Source organism: Drosophila bipectinata, chromosome 2R (assembly GCF_030179905.1).
Source record: "Drosophila bipectinata strain 14024-0381.07 chromosome 2R, DbipHiC1v2, whole genome shotgun sequence".
Lineage (NCBI taxonomy): Eukaryota > Metazoa > Arthropoda > Insecta > Diptera > Drosophilidae > Drosophila > Drosophila bipectinata.
Window position 1 is genome coordinate 17,108,164 of NC_091737.1, and position 21,571 is coordinate 17,129,734.

General features: G+C 49.7%; 3 protein-coding genes across 12 annotated transcripts in view; 2 read left to right on the forward strand and 1 right to left on the reverse strand.

Moving 5' to 3' along the window:
* Nucleotides 1-4,767, forward strand: LOC108121421 (cilia- and flagella-associated protein 61). Of its 6 annotated transcripts, XM_017235497.3 has the most exons (13): nt 2-341; nt 404-718; nt 780-1,088; nt 1,156-1,263; nt 1,323-1,450; nt 1,506-1,786; nt 1,841-2,398; nt 2,458-2,741; nt 2,798-3,609; nt 3,666-3,829; nt 3,885-4,133; nt 4,186-4,395; nt 4,452-4,767. In XM_017235497.3, exons 1-13 carry the CDS (start codon nt 73-75, stop codon nt 4,656-4,658), a joined length of 3,894 nt encoding a protein of 1,297 aa, XP_017090986.2. In that variant the 5' UTR covers nt 2-72; the 3' UTR covers nt 4,659-4,767. The 6 variants fall into 6 exon arrangements, with proteins under 6 accessions (XP_070134823.1, XP_070134825.1, XP_017090986.2 ...); XM_070278721.1 differs by lacking the exon at nt 2-341 and having other exon boundaries at nt 575-708; XM_070278723.1 differs by lacking the exons at nt 2-341; nt 404-718 and having other exon boundaries at nt 943-1,083.
* Nucleotides 4,763-9,290, forward strand: LOC108121422 (cilia- and flagella-associated protein 61). The gene is made up of 13 exons (XM_017235500.3): nt 4,763-5,037; nt 5,111-5,410; nt 5,460-5,601; nt 5,668-5,831; nt 5,901-6,064; nt 6,131-6,426; nt 6,481-6,818; nt 6,869-7,061; nt 7,120-7,394; nt 7,454-7,690; nt 7,743-8,305; nt 8,361-8,524; nt 8,577-9,290. The coding sequence occupies exons 1-13, from the start codon at nt 4,763-4,765 to the stop codon at nt 9,186-9,188; spliced, it is 3,723 nt and encodes a 1,240-aa protein (XP_017090989.2). The 3' UTR covers nt 9,189-9,290.
* The window catches only part of jbug (filamin-type immunoglobulin domains fbug), a 21,521-nt gene continuing 9,222 nt past the window's right edge, over nt 9,273-21,571 (reverse strand). For 2 of the 5 annotated variants that reach the window (XM_070278718.1, XM_017235447.3), the window contains 8 exons: nt 21,125-21,543; nt 15,952-16,963; nt 15,667-15,887; nt 13,745-13,893; nt 11,595-13,689; nt 10,047-11,539; nt 9,810-9,989; nt 9,273-9,752 (listed from right to left, as the gene is read on the reverse strand). In XM_070278718.1, coding sequence (XP_070134819.1) covers nt 9,621-9,752; nt 9,810-9,989; nt 10,047-11,539; nt 11,595-13,689; nt 13,745-13,893; nt 15,667-15,887; nt 15,952-16,963; nt 21,125-21,543 — 5,701 coding nt within the window. In that variant the 3' untranslated portion in view covers nt 9,273-9,620. Of the gene's footprint in view, nt 9,753-9,809; nt 9,990-10,046; nt 11,540-11,594; nt 13,690-13,744; nt 13,894-14,433; nt 14,742-15,666; nt 15,888-15,951; nt 16,964-18,784; nt 19,065-20,456; nt 20,649-21,124; nt 21,544-21,571 lie in introns of those variants that run through there. The other 3 variants (XM_070278719.1, XM_070278720.1, XM_017235454.3) reach the window with 3 other exon arrangements.

Below are 21,571 nucleotides of genomic sequence, written 5' to 3' on the forward strand. Positions count from 1 at the left end.
AACGCAGTGTGATTTTCTACTCCAGTCACACACATCCCACACTCAAATTACGCACACTGACCTCGGCTCGGGATGAGTGACTTTGATGTGCGTTGGGCGTTGATTTCAGACCGGGACAGCATCACCAAGCTAATCCGGACACCGGGCGTCAAGTGGTTCGGCAACATCCGGCAAAAGTTCTATGGCACAGACTCGCTTTTCAACTGCTACCAGACCCACAGGATGGTGGCCCATTCCGTGGAAACTTCGAAGCTGGTAGCCTACGCCGAGTTCCGTACATATCCGTCTATTACTGCCCTGCCTAACGACTGTTGGCTGGAATGGTTGTCCGTTAGATACTGGTATCTATTTGGGTTTCCTGCTGCCCTCCATGCTTTCCAATTAACCCAATCCTCCTCACCAGTTTGCCCATGCCTATTAGCTGGCTAAACACTCTGTTTTTTAACTTTTGCATTTACAAGAGCGAGTGTCCCGAGGTTCTGGCCCAAGTCCTGCAGGAAGTTTTCTACCTGGAGAACAGGGCCACGTATTTTATCACCGTAAAAATGCCCAATGTTAAGCAGCAGGCGCACTTAAAGGAGTACTATGGGGATCTGGAGAAGTTGTGCAAGATATACTATCCCCGGGAGTACAGTATAAACAACAATTTCAATACGCAGTCACTGTACATTGTGGAACGGTTCGATATGCTTCCAAAGATTACCTACCGTAAGGCACTGTAAGATTGGCTGAGGTCATCGTTCCACTCCCCAAGTAATATAACTTTCCCTGGATTCTAGGGCCGAGGATAATGACGACATCATTGCCATTCAGGAGGTCGAGATGCCGGAGCTGCGAGAGGAGCTGGGTGACTTCTATATAGCAGAGGAGCTGATGCATCAGGAGAGGGAGCCCCAAGAAGAGGGTGATCTTCTTGTGGTGGCTGAAATGAACAACAAGTGCCAGGAAACCGAGCTGGCCATCTTCATATGGATGACCACAAACTTTGACATCCGGTACTATGTGTGCAACTACGAAATGGGTTCTTTTGGGAACTTGGTGAAATTCGACCCGCGCATGTCCTTCCACTACGAAACGTTGACGGTGAGGTGAGTTCCTTTGCCGCCAACATTTCAGGGATTATCAGCTACCTGATTCTTGAACCCTTTCCGGCAGCTCGGTTCACCGAAGAGCGGCGGCCAGTATGTTCACCACGGACGCTCTGGAAGATCTCGACGCCATGACGATAGTTGGAGGACTTCAGCGCAATGACAGCGGCATGAGGTGAGTCCCTATTCACTTCTTCCATTTAAAAAAGTACATCAATGTTTTTCTGTCTTCAGTGTCGCCAGTGTTGGAAAGATGAAGGTCAGCTCGATTAACGGAACCATTGACGACGCCCATGTGTCCAAGGCCAACAAGTTCTACATGCGGGAGGTTCTCTACTCAAAGTTCAAAAACATTCTTGAAAGTGAGCCTAGCTACTTAAAATATTTTGTTTGAGAGTTTATTTAATGCTAACCCAGAACTCCGCAGTTTGGACTACTATCTAAGGCAAGAAACGAATACCATTAACTTTGTGTACAACGCCATGTCCAAGCCTCCGGGTCCTAAGGCTATCCGGGAGGCATCAAATGTTTTTCTTGTCAAGTGCGTAATGGCGCGACAGGACTTTCCACTGCCCAGGCTCTTCAATGCAGTGGTTGCCATGTTTTCTGCCTATCCGGATAAGGACTACGGCATGATGGTGATACCGAAGCGGGCCAAAGCTATCACGAGTCATATGGAGGTGCTGCAGTACTTCATAGTAAGTAGTGTGAGACAAAGACCTCCGTGGAATGACTATTGTTCTTCTAAACAGCCCGTAGCTTCGCGGCCTTCGGATGAGTCTAATCAGGAGGAGGTCTACATTACTCATCGAAGCACGATATTTGGTGAGATTAGCCTTTATAAGCTCGAGAAGGATGACGTGAGTGTCGTGCACTCGTTGTCCTTGGGCAACACGACCGAGGTAGGCTCGCCAGCGGGATCGAATAGCAGCAGCGTGTCCTACTGCTCCAAGATTAACTTGAGGGAGGAGGCGGAGAACGAGCTGGTCGTCCTGGACGCCATCATGAAGGATGTGCTGGAGAATGAGTACAGCGACTTTCATATGTTCACCATCAGGTGTGGCAACTCCACTAAGCCGGCCAAAGAGAACACCTCCGTGGGATTCGTAGTGGTCCGGCAGTTTCACGATCACAGCAAGTTGTTCGACCACTATAACCTGTCTAGAAGGGAAGCTCACCTCGACCGCCTAAGGGCCGAGATCATCTCTCTGCGCCTCCATCCGCTGTTCATAGTGAGCAGTAGTTTGATCCTAAGGGAGCTGGCCAAGAAGACGCACTTTTACGACTTTTATTTCATCACTCCTTTTTCGGTGAGTTATGGAAAGCCTTTTCGGAAATCCAATCGTTCCTTTACAATGTCCCCTTTTAGGGTAGGACGTTCTCCAATGACCTGAAGAAGATGATGATGGTCCTCGAGCCGAGGGCTTTTAAAAAAGCTCCAATTTTTTTCGAGCCCCCATACAAACGCAAAAAGGCTACCTCGTCTGTGAATCTGCCTACCTATAACTTTTCAAAGGATCACCTTATCATCTACCGGCACAGACTCTTTCCGGTAAAGTGGTTCACCAACAACAGCCGACTAGTCGTCATTGGATTCAGTTCGCTGACCAAGGCGTTTCTGCGAAAGCTAATCTTCCAATGGAATAGAAAGGAGTGAGATATATATTGTGGTGACGAAAAATTCCATTTGATGAACCCTTTTTTTTCAGTCAAAACAACCGAGGAAACTACACGTGTCTTAGTTGGGTGCAGGTAACGGTCATCTCCAGTCCGGGAATAGTGGAGGCGGAATACGACAGCCTGTTCCAGTGTCCCTACTGCTCCAATATTCGCAAGTGCTACTTGTCGTTCAACAACCGTTCCTGCTACATTCGGGACTGCTGTGTCCGTATGGATCTTCGGTTCTGGGTGCACTTTGTGCCCGGCACAGTGGAGTTCATTGAGCGGGATAAGAAATTCGTTAAGTTACAGGCCTGCGAAATTCTCTACGATACTCTGATTTGCCTGTGCTCCCAAGATTATGTGATTCGGTCTTCGAATGAGGATGCCATCAAGAAGATTCCGTGCAACTTTGTGGAACTCAATTGTCGGCTGAACAAGTTCATGCTCTACTACAAGGTGCGTGCACTCCTGGAGGAGGTGCCGCGAACCTACTTGATAGTGATTTATGGCAATAATCTCTGTACCTACGAGTGCATCTCCTTCCTAATCGAGCATGGCGTCGACCACTCTCGCCTGGTGCTGGTCCAGCCACATCGCTACACAGGGTTCGGGGAGGAGGACAAGCTGAAGAATCCCTATTGGGACAGCAACATTCAGCAAATACTGGATGACCTTCTCTCCGACAACGGGATGAGTATCTACAACGATTTTAATTTCCACCACTGGGTGGTGCATGAGACCACGGACTTCATCATGGACGTGGTCTTCCAGCACTTTCCCAGTCGCCGCATGATGACCTTTGAGTGTGACCTCTTTATTTCGTTCGATGAGGGCAAAATTAGCTATCAGGACAAGCAGTGTAGGTACAGTCTCCTTTCAAGAAAATTGACATACTTATTGTTTTGATTTCTTCAGTATTTATGGCGTCCAAACTCGAAATGGATGGTGACCGGTTGTTGGTTGGGGAGAACTTTCAGACCAGCGATCCGAATATCTATGCCGCTGGGCCTTTTGTAAAAATAAGACACGAGGTGAACTATCAGTATAGATATACTTCAGAAATGGAGATTGCCGGCAAGGTATAATGTATAAGATAACTATATATTACATTAAACTTGCATTTTGATCTTCCAGCTACTCCATCATTTGGGAATCGCCCCCCAAAAGGAATACGAGGATCGCTACAACCTGCCCCTGCACTTTCAAGCCATGTTGCCGATGAACTACTTCATCACCAAGGTGGTGATGCCAAGAAGATACCTCAGCTGCCAGTTGCCATCCTCGATGTGCTGCACCATGACGACCTACAAAAACAACATCTTCTGCCGGGTGGGCTTGTCGATGAATATGATTGTGGACGAGATTGTAGTTGTCACCAAAAAAGTGTGTTAGCTGCAAAGGGTTTCGGAATTGTTTTCATATATCTATCTTCCAGGAGGCTCACTTTGATTTTCTGCAACACTTTGTGGGCAAACATGAGCTGCTTTTGAACAATCTTAAGGCTCGCTACAAGGCTAGAACGATTGATTGTTTTATAACCTTCTTCCAAGAGCCCTGGACGGAGCTGATCATGCATGAAAATTTCGCGGACCTGCAGGCGGAAAACAGAGACCTTCTGAAACCCATGGCTATGTCCACGTTAACGGTGCTGTACTTCCTCCTATCGAATAAAATGAAAATTAATGAGAAAGTTCTTTTCAGAGGTCTAATGTGGGCGCCTTCAAGGATGTAACCGACATGGACTTCGTGACGCTGAACAAGCGCTATCTGGAGCACAAGCTGCTTAGTTTTCTGAGGGACAATCGACGAGACTTCCGGCAAAGATTCGCCTTGCCTGAGGACTTTTTCAAGGCTGAACTACCGATTTGGCTCCCAAAAACAGGGAAGTCGGAGGACGATACCGAGTAGGCTCGATTCATTTGTGAAACGAAGCAGTCGGCTCTGTGGCTTCAGATTTTGATGTATAGCACTACAACTCAGAAAATACACTCAATAGTATTGTTTTTTTAAAAATGTCTTCGAAAACTAAGATTGTAATCCTCTCGGCGGGTATCCGCGATCTGCGGCGCATCGAGGACCTCTTCGAGGCCAAAGGCACCTGGCACATTGGAAATAAACGAACTCCGCCACTGGGGGCTATATTCCATGAGCATTTGACACATCGGCTTCTGGTCTTTGACTCCGAGGAAACCATGGTGCTTCTGGCCTACGCGGAGTTCAGTAACCATCCTCCCATACCGGTTCTGTGCAACGATCTTTGGCTTTATTGGCTGGAGGCCCGTTTCTGGTAGGCGGAACTCCGGCATCCATTCCATTCTGATTCTGATTTTGATTCGTGTTCTTTTCTTTTTCCTCAAAAGCCTGGATCTGCCCATTAGCCTGATCAACACGATGTTCCTCCATTTCTTTATATGTAGAAATGAGTATCCAAACATGCTGAAGCAAGTGGTTCAGGAGGTGTTCTATGGCGAGCACAAGGTCAACTTCATCATGGTGGTCAGGCCACCAGATCAGACGGATAAAGAGTACGAGCCGGCTCTGAAGTTGGGCAAAACCTTTTATCCCATGTCCTCCAAGCTTTCTGAGCAGATGCATCAGCCGTCGATAATTATTATCCGTAGGAAGGAAATAATGCCAGCTATATCTTTTCGAAAAGCACTGTAAGTTTTTCTTCTATTTATGTCCTGGGAGTTGCCAATTCTGTTTTAGGCCTGAGGACAACGACGACATCGTCGAGATGATTGATTCGGAGGATCCGCACCTGCGAAAGACCCACGGGGACTATTATATTGCAGAGCAATTGTTGAATGTGGATGGATCGGCGGATAATGACAAAATCATTATAGCCGAGGTTGGTTTTCCAAACTTCTTTTTATCTTTCTTCCCATATCGCCACATCGACTGTCCTTGATTTCAGTTTGAGGAGGAAATAGAGGACAATGTCAAGGGAGCGGGACTGATGTGGCTTTCGGACTCTATCGATGTGGTAGACCTGGCCACTAACTTTCATCTGAACCGTTTGGGAAACCTGGCCAGATACACTCCAGGAGGCCACCACGGTCATGTTCATTTCGATGTCTTGTAAGTAGCTTGTATCCCACAAAAATCATGTTTAAGAACTCATACTTTATATTCATATGTACTTTTTAGTTCAGTAGAGAAAAAAGCGTACAAGGAGCTATACGCTCCATCCAAAATGGAACAAATGCTTATTGAGTATTCACCGTCGCATATTGAGGGGCACACTGCGAACGAAGGACAAGTAGTGCCATCAAAAAAATTAGTCCTTTCCAAATTTAAACACATTTACGATGGTGGGCTACATAACATGACTACATGCCAAGGTTTTTCTTATTATTTATATCCCTCTTAATCTCCAGAACTTCGCCACGGAAGATACTACATCAATGCCTTTCAGGAAAGATTGGAGATAGGTTTCGATATGCCTCCCGGTGAAAACTTAAGTCCCGAAAATATAAGAGCAGTCCTAAAAAACGCCCGCAACGGATTCCTCCTAAAGATGTTCCAGCTGCACCCACTGGTTCGATCCGAATACACCTTCTTCAGCCTGTCCGCCATGTTCAGTGCCTTTCCCGAGCACGATTACTGCGTGACGAAGGTGCCCACCACCACCACCATGAGTCCCTGCCAGCGCGAGTTGCTGCGTTTCTTTTTGGCAAGACACAGAGCTTTGGAAAAATTAGTTTCGTTTTAATTTGTTCCTCCTTAGCCTGTGCCATATCGTCCCAATAGCTCCGTAACCGACAACCTCTTTGTGGCACATCGCAGCACTTTGTTTGGAGATCTCAGCATTTACCGCGTGGAGAGACACGATGTCGAGGACATCAAATTGATTATCACATCTCACTACCACAGAAGAGAAACTGTCGACGCCGAGGAGGAAGATGAAGGGCTTGATCCATACATCGAAGAAGTCCTTGACACGGTCCAGCTAATGCTCAATGATATATTCGACAATCCCCGAACCAACCTCAGCTGTTTCATGATACGCTGCGGCACCTCCAAGAACATATCCGATTGTTCGGTTGTGGGTTTCGTATTTTTGAAGTAAGCATTTGAATGTTTCTGAGTATTTGACTAATACGGCCTGTCCTTAGACCGTTTTTTTTCTACGACGACTTGATTAAGTTCTTCATGCTGCCTCAGGATCAGTTTCATCTGACCCACAATCGCGGCGAGGTCTTGATGATTAAGTTGCATCCATTTTTCCAGATGTGGGCCGATCCTATATTCCGCACTGTGGCGTTACACGAGAACTATTTGGAGCTGTTCTACTTTAATCACTTTTGGGTTGGCATCCGGTTGCCATCTACCATCAAACATTTAATATTTTTTTCTTGGGTTGCAGGGAACAACGTTGCCAAACGATCTGACCAGCTATATGATGCCCATTGAGCCGCGTCGCATGAAGAAGAATCTCTTCGATAAGTATCATTTCAACTTGCCTAGACATCCATTGCAGCAATCCAACACCGAAGGATGCTCCAGTCGCGTTAGAGTCTTCTGTCACAATCTAAAGGTAAACAAGTATCTTGGTTTCAAAGGATCTTTGGTGGTTGTAGGTTTCTCGGAGACTTGTCGATGTTTTTTGCGCATTGTAATCTTTGCCTGGAATACAAAAGAGTAAGGAATTTGGGAGATAGCTCGAATGTAACGCAGACATTACCTAAATGATTTCTTAGTCTGCACAACTACCAGAGGTACAACTGTATTCCCAGTGTGGATATTACGGTGGTGGTGCCACACGGAGTGCTGGAGGCGGCCTACGACTGTGACTTTAACTGCAAGTACTGTGGCGGACACAGGTACTGCTACGTGAACACCGGCAACCTGAATCCCTTTGTCAGAGACTCGATGCAGCGCATGGATCTGAGGCAATGGGTGCGATTCGTTCCCGGGAACATCCAGCGCATTGATAGGTAACACAAGATTCACGTGGTAATTACAAACAAATTATTTTAAATATTTAAGGGAGAACAACATGCTGGAGTTAGTAAGTGGCTGCAAGATCCACTATGAAAAGTTGTTGCTGATGGATGCGTCCAGGTACGGGTTTGAGGACAGGGAGTTCCAGGTTAAAAGTCCTCCACTAAACTATGTGAAGAGCCACCACCGGCTGGACAGGATTATCTTCTATCACAAACTTCAGGAAATAGTCTCAACATTGGAATCGTTCACCATTATAGTCTACGGCTATGGAATGTGCGTCTACGAGTCCATTCACTTTATGGTCACGCACGGCTGCCCAGCTGAACACATCATCTATGTCCAGCCCAATGTTCCGCAGGGACCTGAGGTGCTGCTGAATCCCGAGACGGACTCACGACTAGACCCTATTTTCCTGGACATGATAGCAGATATGGGGGTCACGATCTATCTGTCAACGAACTATCAAAGGCTCGTTCTGGATGTTACGCACACCTTTATCGAAAAAGTGGAGTTTATTGGAATACCCAGCAGGACAAAGTTAACCTTAACTTGCGACCTGTTCGTGAACTTTAATACCATATTGTTGACTTCAGAGATGGAGAGAAGTAAGCCGGGCAATGTGCTCTGTTTTGAGGTCTAATAACTGCTATTACATTACAGTCCTCTCTGAGTGCGACATTAAGATGAAAAATCGGAAGATCGTGGTCAACTCACACTATTGCACCAACGATCCGAATATCTATGCCGGTGGGCGGTACGTGGAAATCGAACCGACTCCTAATTTCCAGTTCAACTACATCTCCGCCCAAGAAAGAGCCGAAAAGGTGAGTATAAGCTTCCGATCCTTTGACCACCACTCATAGGTTGCTTCATTAGTTGGCCTACGAATTAAATGTCGTAAAGGGTCCGATGCAGGCCAGATACTCCAGGCCCCACATGTTCACGGGAATGCTCCCCATGAATTACCAGATCATAAAGGTCATCCAACCCAGGCCCCTGATGGTGGGTCAGCTTACGGCGGACTATGCTGAGAGCATGACCACCTTTGACGACGGCGATTTCTGCCGGGTTCGGATCAACAGCCAGCTGGTGGTCATCGAGATTGTGTGCGTCACCAAGAAGGAGAAACGGCTGTACTTCCTGGAGTACTTTTGCGGCAAGCATGTCCTGCTGCTGAACGATTTGCGCAACCGTTACCAAGCCGGTTGGATCACGAACTTTCTGGAGTTCTTCCAACGCCCCTGGACAGAGCTCATAATGCACGACAGATTCGAAGAGCTTCAGCTCAAGAATCGGAGGGTCCTGCTCTCCATGCTGCTGATGAACACCGGCGAGGCTGCGAATGCCACTCAAAAGCTTAGAGGCAGTGTGGAGAACATTCAAAGGCAGAGGCTCGAGGAGAACGTAATCGAATTCGTTCGAACCAATCGAAGGGACTTCATTCACGCCTTTGCCCTGCCCGAGGATTGGGGCGTTTTCAATCTTTAATTTGGTCGGGGCTTTATATTTTCGCAATTCTTTGTTGCCCTTCCTAGAATGCTTCTCGTTTGCGAATAAAACGCTTCTTAAATGTTAATTAATAATTGTAATTAAATGTTTATTCTGTATTGCATACAATGCTAATAACTAAACCAATTCATTGCAAGTTTTTACATTGCTCAACATATTAAGTCTATTAATAATTGGGATTAGGCTACGTACTACATTTCGTTAGTCGCTTCGATTTGCTGTCAAGTTAGTATAACACGATTATCTTTCTTAGGCGCGATGATTGCTTATTCAAGTATTCTACAAGCTGCTGGCACTCTTCTACAGGGGCGTGCAGGAGGGGGCCTTGCGCCGCGGAGGTCCTGGGCCGTGGCCGAGGGGCAGGGGGCTCAGGCCACTGGGGAAGACGATGACGTGGTGGTTGAGCTGGCCTCATATGCCCTGCAAGTACCTTCGTAACTCCTCCTCGGTGTCGAAGATCATTACGGGGAAGGGTGAACCGGGTACGAACTCTCCGGCCCACTTGACCTCCACTCTATAGTCGCCGGGTTCCGTAGGATCGTACTGGAAAATAGGACACGTTAGATTCAGTGCATCAAGTTTGTGAAAAATAAATCCTACCTTGCACAGAATGGTGCGATCCTTTTGGCTCTCCCGCTGCATTTCCACGCGGAAGGCTCCCTTGGGGCCACGAACACGGACTGTCAGCTGTCCAGCTCCAGCTCCTCGGGTGTCGCAGATAAAGCGCGACTGGAAGGTGGCCAGTACACCGTGCTCTATGCCAGGACCATAGACACGAACCTATGGGTGATTGTGTGAAATTAGTTGTAAAATAATTATTACTTTTAAGGGACTAACCTTGCTGGCATCTGGAGCTCCGGCCACTTTCAGGGCAAACGGCGATCCTGGTACGTTTTGTCCTCCGTATTTGATGGTCAACAGATGACGACCCGGCTCCTGGGGCTTTATGTTCAGGGTAAAAGTGGCATCGCCGTGATCGTAAAGCTCGCAGTAGGCCACCTTACGCACACCGGCACAGTGGGCGGTGAGTTCGCCTGGGCCAGCTCTCCTGGTGTCTATCCAGGACTTTATGTCCTTGCCAACAATGCCGTGACGCAGTCCCTCACCTGAGGCGATCACCTTGGAGGCGTCCATCGAAGAGCCCACGGCTACGGTCAGGGGACATCCCTTGACGAGTCGGCCGTTCCATTTGACGGAAAGATTCAGAGTGCCTGTAGTAGACTTTTGTGGGGTGTAGGAGGCCACCCAGATGTTTTCGCTGGGACGAGGTTGCGCCAAGCTGACAGGCAGCGACGAGTTGTCCTGGGCGGTGAGGATCACCTCCGGCTTGCCCACCGGCGCATTCGAAGCGTCGATGGTGAAATGGGCCGCCTCTCCGGCCTGCGCTGCCGCCAAGCCGCGTCCCATGAGCTGAACCTTGTCCGCTGCCTGCTGCCCCGTGACATAAGCGCTCCTCGGGCACTGGGTGATGGTGAGGCCGCTCCAGGTCAAGTCCAGATCGTGTTCTCCGGCGGCCAGATTCTCGCCAGTGATATTTAGGCACATTTTGCCGTCAGCAAACTTTTCCACCGGAATCTCGATGCCGTCGATGCTGCAGACCAGCTTTCCCGGACCCGCGTTCTCCACATCAAAGATTATGCGAGCGGGCAGGATTAGTCTGCCGTCGTGATCCACCAGAGTACCCCAGCCGCCCACGGGCGACACTTTGTTAGATTCCACGCAGCTTATGTGCCAGGGCGATCCCGGCAAGCTTCCGCGATTCGGGCAGCTGGCCCGGATCTCGTATTTGCCCACGGAAAGTATGGTGTACGAAATGCGCCACTCGTTGTTGCCCAGAGCCTTGATCTTGGGCTCTATCCGCTCGCCGTACTCGTCCAGACGCTCGATCTGAACGTTCGGGGCAATCGGGCAGTAGACTACAAAGGAGGCCTCCTTGTTCCGGTGGCACACCTCCAGGCCGTGGCCAGCGGCTCGAGCATCGTTCCTGACCCCGCTGGCCGAGGCCGTGAAGTTAAGCGGGGAACTGGGAATCGTCTCACCTCCGTACATCAGGGTCAGTTTGTAGTTGCCAGGCTGCGATGGGACGAACTCCACGTTGTAGACTCCGTCCGACTGTTCGCTGATCAATACGGGCAAGCTCTGGTTGCTGGGCGAGATGGCGAAGGCCTCCAGTTCGGCTGTGCCGGCGTTGTCCGTGCGTACGGTGAAGCTGTTGGGGCTGTGCAGGGCCAAGGGCTCCTTGGTGATGCCCTGGGTGGTGACCTTACTGCTGTCGAAGGACTCGCAGGTAAAGGGACTGCCGGGCAACGGCTTCGATTGGTGAAGAACCTCTGGAGAAAAACGGGAGGATTAATAAGAAGCTTGGGAATCCATAAACACACTTACCAATCACACACTGCCCTGGCTTGTTGATTGTGAACTCGGCCTGCAGGTGGCCGTTCTTGGTCTGATAGCATCTGACGGGCAGAGCCTGTCCTCCTGGCCCTGAAACCACCACATCAAACTCCCGCGCCGGCCTCTTTACTGTATCAATGGCGAAGGACGTGGTCTTGCCCACTCGAGCCTGGTACAGCCCCAGGCCACTGACACTGATCTCCTTGCCGGCACTGGCGGGCAGCACATTGATCTCCAGCGGCTTTAGGGAAATGGGCACGTCATTGAAAAGGATGCTGATTTTGTGCGGAGCCACTCGGGTGGGCTGGTAGACGATTTCGTACACCCCGGACTTGCTGGGGCCGCGGATGGTGTGCGGCACTTCGGTGGCACCACACCGGACCAGGGCGGACAAATCTCCCTGGCCAGCCTCGTTCAGGGAGACTCCGATGCTGGCTGGACGATGGCAGAAGGCCTCGCTCACCTCTGTAATCTTGACAAGCGTGGGATCAAAAACGCACAGGGTGCGGGAGCCGATGTGTTGCCGAGTCTCTCGATCAATGAAACGGAGAGTGTAGTTTCCGGTCGTGTGCGTGCGGAACTCCGCCGTCTGGCGATTTATGGAGTAGGGCACCGACTTCTGGTCTGGCGAGAAGATCTCCACGATCTGGTCGTCTGCCGGGAAATCAATGGCAGCCAGACTGCCGATCTGGATGTGTTGGGTGTGCTGTTGGATGTCCACGCGGAAGGGGCTGCCGTCGACAGCCACCTCGTTGAAGGTGATGTTCACGTAGTGGGGTTCCGTGCTCTGCGGCACAAAGGTCACGTCGTACAGACCGCGGGCACAGGCCACCACTTCGGCCTTGACAGTGCTGCTGTCGGTGGAAACGACCAGTTCCAGGGTTCCCTCGCCGGCTCCTGCGGCGTCCACACTGAAGGTCACCGGAACTCCCAAAGTGGCTGGTCCGTACTGTTGTTCCAGGCCACTGATGCTCACCCGAGACACGTCGAAGACGTTGCAGCTGAAGGGTGAACCGTTGATGTGCTGATCATTAGCAGTCACACTGATCAAGTGGCGACCCACGGTGGTGGGTCTGAAGCTGGCGGAGTAGCTTCCTCCGTCGTGCTGGCTTAGTTGGCAGTGCTCGTTATCGCCCGAGGGCGAGGTGACGAAAATCTGCGGCTCCACGCCCTCGAAGCCTTCCAGCTCAAAGGTGTTATCCATTTTAACGGCAGCCTGCTTGAGGCACTCGCCCATGGCCATGGCCCTGGGTAGTCCCATCGAGGGCGAGGATGCTGCCGCCGCGATGTGGCAGCTGAACGGCGATCCGGGAACCGGGTGTCCATTGAATCTCACGGACAGCGAGTGGGTGGCCGCCTCCGTGGGCTTGAAGTTCACCTTGAAACGGGCGTTGCCCTCGGACTGGACAAAGTTGGGAACATTCTTGCCATTTACCGCCACGATGATCTCCAGATTTCCGGCTCCAGCCTGGGAGGCGTTAATGCCAAAGCTGACACTTTTGTTCACCACCCCAGATCGTATGTCGGTCACGATGACCTTCTCGGCAGAATACGCCTTCAGAAGGAAGGGACTTCCCTCGACGTGGCCACCGCCGGGAAGACGCACCTCCACGGAATGGTCACCCACCTCCATGGGCTCGAACTTGACATTGTAACCGAGGGTAGAGCTTCCCAAGGGATCGATCTTGACGGGCACACTGCGTCGTGCTGGTCCCAGCACCTCCACCGTGGGCTTGGTGTCCGACTCCACTATGAACTCGAACAGCCGGCCCACGCTCACCTTGTCCATACTCTCCGGGGACTGGATACGGGCGGCGGCTGCCACTCGGCAGGTGAAGGGGGATCCGGGCACATCCTGGCTATTAAATCGGAGCTCCACCGTATGACTCTCGGCCTCCCGAGGGGTGAAGCTGATGGCGTAGGTGTGCTGTCCCTGGGCCTGGGCGGAGGTGGGCACCCTGCCACCGTTGACAGTGACCTCCAAGTTGCCGGGTCCAGCCTGGGAGGTCTCCACCAGGAAAGTGACTGGCTTGCCCACGGTTCCGCTGCTTACATTCTTCACCTTGATGGCGCTGACATCGTATACCTGGAGGAGGAGTTACTTTTAGATTATCCTTTAACGGATGAAGCGCTTTACTTACCTTTGCTGCATAGGGACTTCCGGCGGTGGCCAATCCATTGACCGTGACATTGACGCGATGCTCGCCGACGACGCGGGGCACAAACTCCGCCTTGAAGACTCCATCAGCGGACTGATGCACTTGGGCAGGAACCGACTGGCCAGCAGGTCCTGATTACCCAGCGATTTTGTTTGGTTTTTTGTTTACCATTTATTCGTATTTGATTTTAGTATTTATTAATTATTATTTTTTGTTGCGACGCGGCCGGAAACGAGTTTTGAGATTGATTTCGTTTGTTTTTTTTGTTGAAATTCGATAATTGGGCGACGGTCGATTGGGTCAGATTTGTGTTGGGTTAGTGTTGGGTTTTGTTTTGTTTTGGTTTTCAGTCGCGAATGAGGCGAAAAATTTGGAAAAATGTTCACTGGATTAGTAATGGTATTAAGTGGAAACTTTCAAATGTCGGCCAGTCTGGGGTCTTGGGATTAGTGGTGTGTGGGGTGTTCCTTAATTTGAGTCATTTACTTGGAGTGCGGTTAGTCTTGATTGATTATCGTTGGATCGGTTGTGCCAGAAAAAGTTAGTAGACTGATATGTGTGAATGTGGAGGGTCAGACACAATTATACGAGTTTCCCAAAGTCGATCTGTACAGGGGACCCCGGGAGATCCCCGCCAGGAGAGGCCCTAATGGATGTACAACCTGCTGGTGTTTGTTTTAAACCATTTTGTTTTATTTTGATTCGAGTAACTCTACAAATTAATCGGTATGAAACAAATTAGTAAACAATCGGACATTAGTAAATACTTCATGTTGTTATTGTATTGGCATCTCTGGTTCTCAGGGTTATGTTCTGGGGTTCGGACTGTTAGCAAAGTATATATACACCGGGTGAATAGCATATATATATATATAGGGGGAGTGCCCGGGGGCGCCTCCCGTTTAGGTATAGATAGGTAATATAAGTAAGTATATGCATATATATTTATATATAGTCTAGTACAAAAGATTTCGCCGTCCTGAAATATAATACAGATACAAAAGTGAGCAACATTATTACAAAAAGGACAAAAGATTACGTACAAACAACAAGGACAACCACAAATGCACACAAAACACACAAGGAGGAGTACGCCGAGCCGAATAACTAATGATTAATAGCAACTGGATGCTGGACTGGAATCCATCCCTCCCTGGGGGAATGCTTGCATAAATTCGCAACTACTTCTGGGGGACAAAAACACAAAAGCATCGGACAGAACGGATCTCTTAAATGGCAACAGTCGTACCTCCCTAAAGCGAAACTTAAGCGGCAGCAGTGTGCACCTTCACCTTAGCTAGGTCTGACTGTTCAAGCAAATTACAAATGTGTGGCATAATTGCACCGACTGCGTATCTCATAAATCCACTCTCTAAGTGCAGCACCTTGGCTTCGGATAGCAGATGCATCTTGGGGGGAGGCAGTGTGGGGGTGACGGTGTGAGGGTCATGGATAGTGGGTGAAAAGTGGGCGGTAGCAGGTAGCAGGTAGCTTGCGACTTTCCACAACGATTTCCGCTCATACAATTTTGCTGTACAAGTTTTTGTGCGTGCGCTCTGGTGCGGATGTGTATGTGCGATGCGGAATAGATACAGTTGCAGAGTTGCAGATACAAACAAAAGATACAAATAACAGATATATGTAGATACAGTTACAGTTAAAGCTACCAGATACGAGACTTGTAGTATGCAAATGGACCCAATCGAATAATACACTTGGCAGACACAACATGTAGCAACGAGCAATTAAGTTACGAGCCTTAAACCTAAAACCAGATGAGGCGGAACATAAAAGGAGCAACATGAATGGGATTCGGGGGTCGGGGCGGGGTTCCATACAAAACCGATGACTGGTGGTTAGCGGGAATGGGATCTCGCCCAGCAGCGGGTCTAGAGCCTACATACCTTCCACGTTCACCTCGATGTCCTCCAGACGGCCGCCGTTGTGATTTATAACAAAAGAATTGGTCTGATGCACGGGACCCGGGCCGCCGAGCGACACCTGGGGTCCGGCCACGCCCCCGCTGATGCTGACCGTGATCGGGCAGCCGGGAACGGGCATTTTGTTGAAGGACACGTTGATCGTGTGCTCGCACGACTCGGTGGGCACAAACGAAACGGAGAATCTGCAAGGGACACACAAAACATTATAGGATTGGTAGGATTAGAAAGCTAGAATGGAAGACCCACCTTGCACTGCCCTGCGGATGCACCTGGGTGGGGATGTTCTGTCCCTTGGCCGAAATCGTTATCTCCAGGTTGCCCTCACCGGCATCGCCTGCGTCCACCGTGAACTGCACCGGCCGGCCCATTGTGCCGCGGGATACACTGCCCACAACGACCTTGGTGGCGTCATAGGATTTGGCCAGGAAGGGGGTGCCCTGCACGGCGAAGCCGTTGTACTCCACATTTATTGAGTGGCCGCCGACGGTGGTGGGCGTGAACTCGGCGGTGAAGCCGGCATGGATGTCTCCGGTCACGCGAACGGGCAACTCCCCTTGGGGACCCCGAACACTGACCGCCAGCTCGGCTGCCCCGCCTCCACTGACGGTTATGTGGAAGGAGGAGGGTCGGTTGACCGGAATCAGCTCCAGATTGGAGAGATTTAAGAGCACACGGGACGTGTCCGCCACGGCGCACACAAAGGGGCAACCGCGCACCGTCTCGCCATTGAACTTGATGTCGATCAGATGCGACTTGGCCTGCTCCGGGGTAAAGGAGACCAGGCAACGGCCACCACCCACCACCTGGACGTGATTGGGCACCTCACCCTCGTTTATGGATATCTCCAGCTGGCCCTCGCCCGCCGCGCTGGCGTCCACGCGGAACTGGCACGGCTGGCCGACCACGCCGCCATTCACCTCCGTCACCTGGATCAGGCTGGAGTCGTAGACCTTGGCGATCAGCGGGCCGCCAGCGATCTTCGTGCCGTTGATGGACGCATCGATGACGTGGGTGCCCACCTCTGTGGGCACGAACTCGATGCGTGCAGCACCATTTGCCGCCTCGTGGGTGACTCTGGCGTTAAGCTTTGACTTACTGGGAGTCAAAACCGTGGCCACGCACTCGCCCTTGCTCAGGCTTTGTCCAGGAGGCGGCAGTATCTCAAAAACCGCCGGCGTATTGGCGGGTACCAGGCGCGTCGATTCGCCTAGAGCGGTCAGGCCGGGTGAGGACATGATCTCAGCGTGCCACGGTGAACCTGTAAGAGACCAGATGGATGGAAGCCATTAGTATGTGATTGGATGATTGTCTGGAAATTGCAATAAACATAAATAGCTAATTCAGCGATCGACTAATAACGATATTTGACCCACAAAGCTAATGTTATTGCCATGCAGTTGTGGCTCAGGTAATGGAGGCCACAAATGGGGGCATACTGAAGGGGCGGGCTATAAAAACTTCTTGGGCAACCCTCGCATTCTTTGGCTGGCAAGGTTTCCGCTGCGACTTTGCATTGTTGTGCGCTGCGTCTCATTATAATTGTCGCAATCTCAATCTGTGCCGCCTCGTTGCCAGCGACAAGTGCGTATCTGAGTATCTCTACTATGTGTATCTGTAAGCTGGGTATCTGTATCTGGGGCTTGCCTCTATCCACTAGTATCTGTGGCAGCCGGCGACATAATTCCGTCCCGAGTTAGTTCAGGAATGTTTCGAAACGAAAACCCCGAAAGCCCGAAAGCCTGAAACCCGAAAGCATCATTAAATTGTTTGGCGGAGAAGCGAATCATTCGAGTGGCTCGGAGCAATGCGGCTGCCAATTTGCGATGGCGGCTCTGAAGATTGGCAATCGGGCGGCTCGTTAAATGTTTGCTTATTTGTGGGCGCTGGCATCTCCCAGCTCCCAGCTCCATGCTGCTCCCCATATCGCAGCAATTTTTATTGGACATGGCTTGGTCGGTATTCGGTATTTGGTATTTGGTGTTTGGTTTGTTCGCCCCGGCGCTCAAATTTACTTTTGTTTGCAACTTTCCATGCATTTCTCTTTTCCTTCAGTTTTTTTGCCATTTTTTTTTGCAATTGTTGCACTTTTCCTTTTAGTGCTCGTTGGCAGTTGCTGCTGTGCTGTGCAGCTGTTGTTGCTTTTTATGGCTTTCCATGAAAATTGCAGCAACGGTCAGTTGGCAGTTCGATGGAAAAAAGACACCATCGAACTGTTGCGCTGTCATAGCTCAAAACTTGCCACTTGCCCCCTTTAAAGTGCCATTCCCTGGGAAACTTCAAGCTCCGTTTTTGAAAACCTTTTTTTCTTTATTTGTCCAAGCAATGAAACTGAAAATTTACACTACCCCGCCACCCAGACCCTTCGTTTGGCACTTCGAACAGCTTTTGTAACTGTTTCTGGCGGTTCGGCATCCCACCAATTGGGGCCATCATTAATCAGTTATCACATTCCCATAACTCTCTGGTCCCAAACACTCGGCTATGGCCGGGGGCTATGCAATAAAATACAGTTAGCCCCCAGAATCTAACGCACCAAGTCAAAGTTTGGCGGCTCGTAGATTGGCCATTCGAGGCATGTGGCAAGAGCATCCGCACTTCATCCGATCCGAAAAAGTCGCCTTCTCGACGATCTTTCAGGCCGGTTTCCCAGCCAGGCTGAGTTGTTGCCTTTCGGCTGGAGAACAAGTGCACCTAAGCTTCTAGCGCTGTTATTCAATCTGCATAGTCTCCTATAGAAATAGTTAGATACAGCACTGAGAAGAAATAGTTCTAAAAGATAAAAAGATACTACTTCTGAAAACCCAATACCTAGACCGAGATCTATAGTTCCATAGATAGTTCTTTAGATACGGATATAGTTGTATAACCCCTCAAGTAACCCACTTTATAGACCCCTACTGACCAAGATTCTTCGCTCAGTGTACACCTGCGGTTACGTGACTGGCCGCAAAAGCCCGTTAGATGGCCTGCAGGTGTCGCAGAAGTCTCATTCCGAATCTGAATCTGAACCTGACCGTTACACCGACTAGGTATTTTTTTTATCAAATATGTTAGCCGGGAGAAGTAGCAAGAGATTTACGTTTTTTAGTGGCTGGAAACTGGAGACTGGAGGTGCTGGTGTCGACAGTGCAAGATTACTGGACGATCGGGGTGCTTCAAACTCCACACTCCCCGATAATCTGATGAGGTATCTGAAAACGCTGATGGACCTGATTCTTTTGTTATAATCGTCGGCACGTCTGAACTTGAAAGAGGTGAAAAATTGTATTGTATCGCTACGATTATGTCAGCGGGTTGTAAATTATTTATTTATGTGTAAGATTCGAGCACAATTATGCTGCGAGTGCGAGTGCTGCAATCTGAATTTCAACAAAAAAGACAACGATTTAGCAAAAGCGTTTAAAAGAATGTGCCGAGCGTTGCATTAAATGACATCGCGGCACGACCACGATTGGTAGCACGTTTTAATCGCGTTTTTTCCACGAGCTTCGCGGCACTTGAGTTTGTTTTATTTTTAGTTTATTATTCTTTTTTTTTTAAATATGCATTTATCACTTTCGAGTTGAACTCCAGCTCTCTGGTCGGGGGGTCTGGGATTGGGGCAAGTGGTTGGGGTTAAGGGGGCGCGCCAGAAACCAGTTTTCGACAATTTTTGTTATTAAATTATGCAGACCGACAGACAGGCAGTTTCACTTTGAACGGCGCTCGGCTGCTGCTCATAAAAATCCCAAACAGGCGAGCGGGCTGGAAGTGGGAATGTGTGCCAATATGCTGAGCGGAAATGGCCAAAAGCGTTGGGGTAAAAGCGGCTTAGGGGGGTCTTAGCCATCGGTGAGAGGTGTGGCCGTTTTGTTAACAAAAAAAAAAGAAACGAAACCGAGCTGGAGCTGGAGCTCGAGCCAGGCCAAACGAAATCGAAATGTTTGCTCACTCCGTTTAAACTTTTAAGCAAATGTATCTGGGGGAGAGTGTGTGATTCGGTGAAGGAAAGTGGCCGACGTGGCCACGAAATCGCAGATATCTCGCGCATACCTGTCGCGCCCTCCTGACAGACAGACAGACAGACAGCCAACCAGCCAGGCATACCTGACTGACAACCTATCCCAACGGGTTTTGGGCTGCAGCAGGAGCTTGAGTTACCAAGAAGTAACGAAAAAGGAGACAGCGAACAGGTAATCGAAATGGCCCAGGTTTTCCCTGGGCCTGGCACTTTGATTTCCGTTTGGCCAAAAGACAAAGGCATGCAACAAGAGCGCCTTGAACCACATACACACAGATACGGATACCAGTAGAGATATGTACCAGCAAAGATACAGATACAGGCCAGAAATGTTGCAGTTTGCCATTCCAAAGAGCAAAACAAAATGGCTGCCCCCTTCGCCGCCGCAAATAAATTGCATCGCCCCGCGGAGACAGTTTTCTTCGCATTATTGATTCTGTGGCTTAGACTGCCGTCTTCTAGCTGCCAGCTCGGAGCTGCTAGCTGAAATATTTTCAGCTTAAAGGTTCATTAAACTGGTTTTCGTTCGCACAACACCACACAGACCCCAAAAAAAAACAGAGAGTGGAGGGGCGAATATTAGCATATTTCTTTGGCTTAGAAATCTCACACACGGAATCTTTTCGATTCGCTTCACATTCCGGGAATACAAAAAGATCCGTTCTTTCCGTTTTTTTCCCCGTGTTTCTAGCCAACTGTTGTTTTGTTTATGCCATGGGTTTCTCTATGTTTTCAACAAACAATTCTTCACTTTTATCTGATTCTCTGTAAGCCCCACGGGGAGGGCACTATCACAGTCACAGCACTGTCTGTTGCGGTGCGTTTCTTGCCAATTTTCCTGGCTTATACCGATCGAGAGTTGGTAACTGCGTTTGCCGCCGACGTGTCAGTTGTGTTTGGAGCGCGATCTTCGACTGCCAACGCGACTCACGACCAGCGATCTCTCCAGCTAGCGACTTCTTGGCCGGAAACCCGTCCAACAGGTAGGAGTCACACCTGAGAGCGTCGGAGCGTAAACCTCCGTAGGGTAGCTTCAGGTGAGCACAGGTGAGAGCGGTTTTTGTAGCAGAGAGCACGAGAGATACAAATAAGTATCTTAATAACAGAGCGAGGCAGAGAGCGTTATGAATTCGCCGCACAGTGTCTCTAGTTGGCTTAAATAGTTACGAAATCAATTGAGAGTTCTAGAGGCAGAGGCTAACACTTTCGTCACCCTTTGAAAACTAATCCCTAATTCCTAATCAAATTCTTTAACATTTTCTCCCAGTGCACACCAATAGAAAAACCATTACGCTATTGATGTTCAAGATCATCGCCAAAAAATGCCAAAAAAATGCGGGTGTGGGGGCTTTGACTTTATAAGTCTGTGCGCTACCCAACCCGCCCACGTGAAGAAGCATTCCTCAACTCGAAACTCACCTGGAACTGTCTCGCCATTGAAGGTGATCTGCACTGTGTGCGTTCCATGCTCGTGCGGCGTGAAGCTGGCCACGAATCTCTGGCCTCCCAGCGACCGAACCGAGGAAGTGACTCGACCGCCGTTGACGAGGATCTCCAGATTACCGGAGCCCGCCTTGGAGCCGTCGATCTCAAACTCCACAGGCCGCCCGATGGAGCCGTTCGGAATATCCTGCACCCGGATAGCTCTAGCACCAGTGGCATTGTTGTCTATGGGCCGAAATCTAGAGAGGGAGCTATAGCCGTACCCCGGAGTGGGTCCGTGGCCGTTGCTCTCGGTGACCACGTGTTCGCTGGACTCCTTCACGGTCTTGGTATAACCGCCTGACTTGTCCGTGTAGGTATTGTTCGAGTGTGACTTGACTGTAATGGCACTTGGTCTGGAAATAGAGGTACTTAAGGACACTA

What these genes read in the sequence shown, in the direction of transcription:
- LOC108121421 (XM_017235497.3), top strand. Translation starts at nt 73, where the DNA reads ATGAGTGACTTTGATGTGCGTTGGGCGTTGATTTCAGACCGGGACAGC. An exon ending in CGCAATGACAGCGGCATGAG is followed by an intron (nt 1,264 to 1,322) that starts GTGAGTCCCTAT and finishes TTCTGTCTTCAG; the next exon opens with TGTCGCCAGTGTTGGAAAGA. An exon ending in TAGCTATCAGGACAAGCAGT is followed by an intron (nt 3,610 to 3,665) that starts GTAGGTACAGTC and finishes TGATTTCTTCAG; the next exon opens with TATTTATGGCGTCCAAACTC.
- LOC108121422 (XM_017235500.3), top strand. Translation starts at nt 4,763, where the DNA reads ATGTCTTCGAAAACTAAGATTGTAATCCTCTCGGCGGGTATCCGCGAT. An exon ending in TGGCTGGAGGCCCGTTTCTG is followed by an intron (nt 5,038 to 5,110) that starts GTAGGCGGAACT and finishes TTTCCTCAAAAG; the next exon opens with CCTGGATCTGCCCATTAGCC. An exon ending in AGTTGCTGCGTTTCTTTTTG is followed by an intron (nt 6,427 to 6,480) that starts GCAAGACACAGA and finishes GTTCCTCCTTAG; the next exon opens with CCTGTGCCATATCGTCCCAA.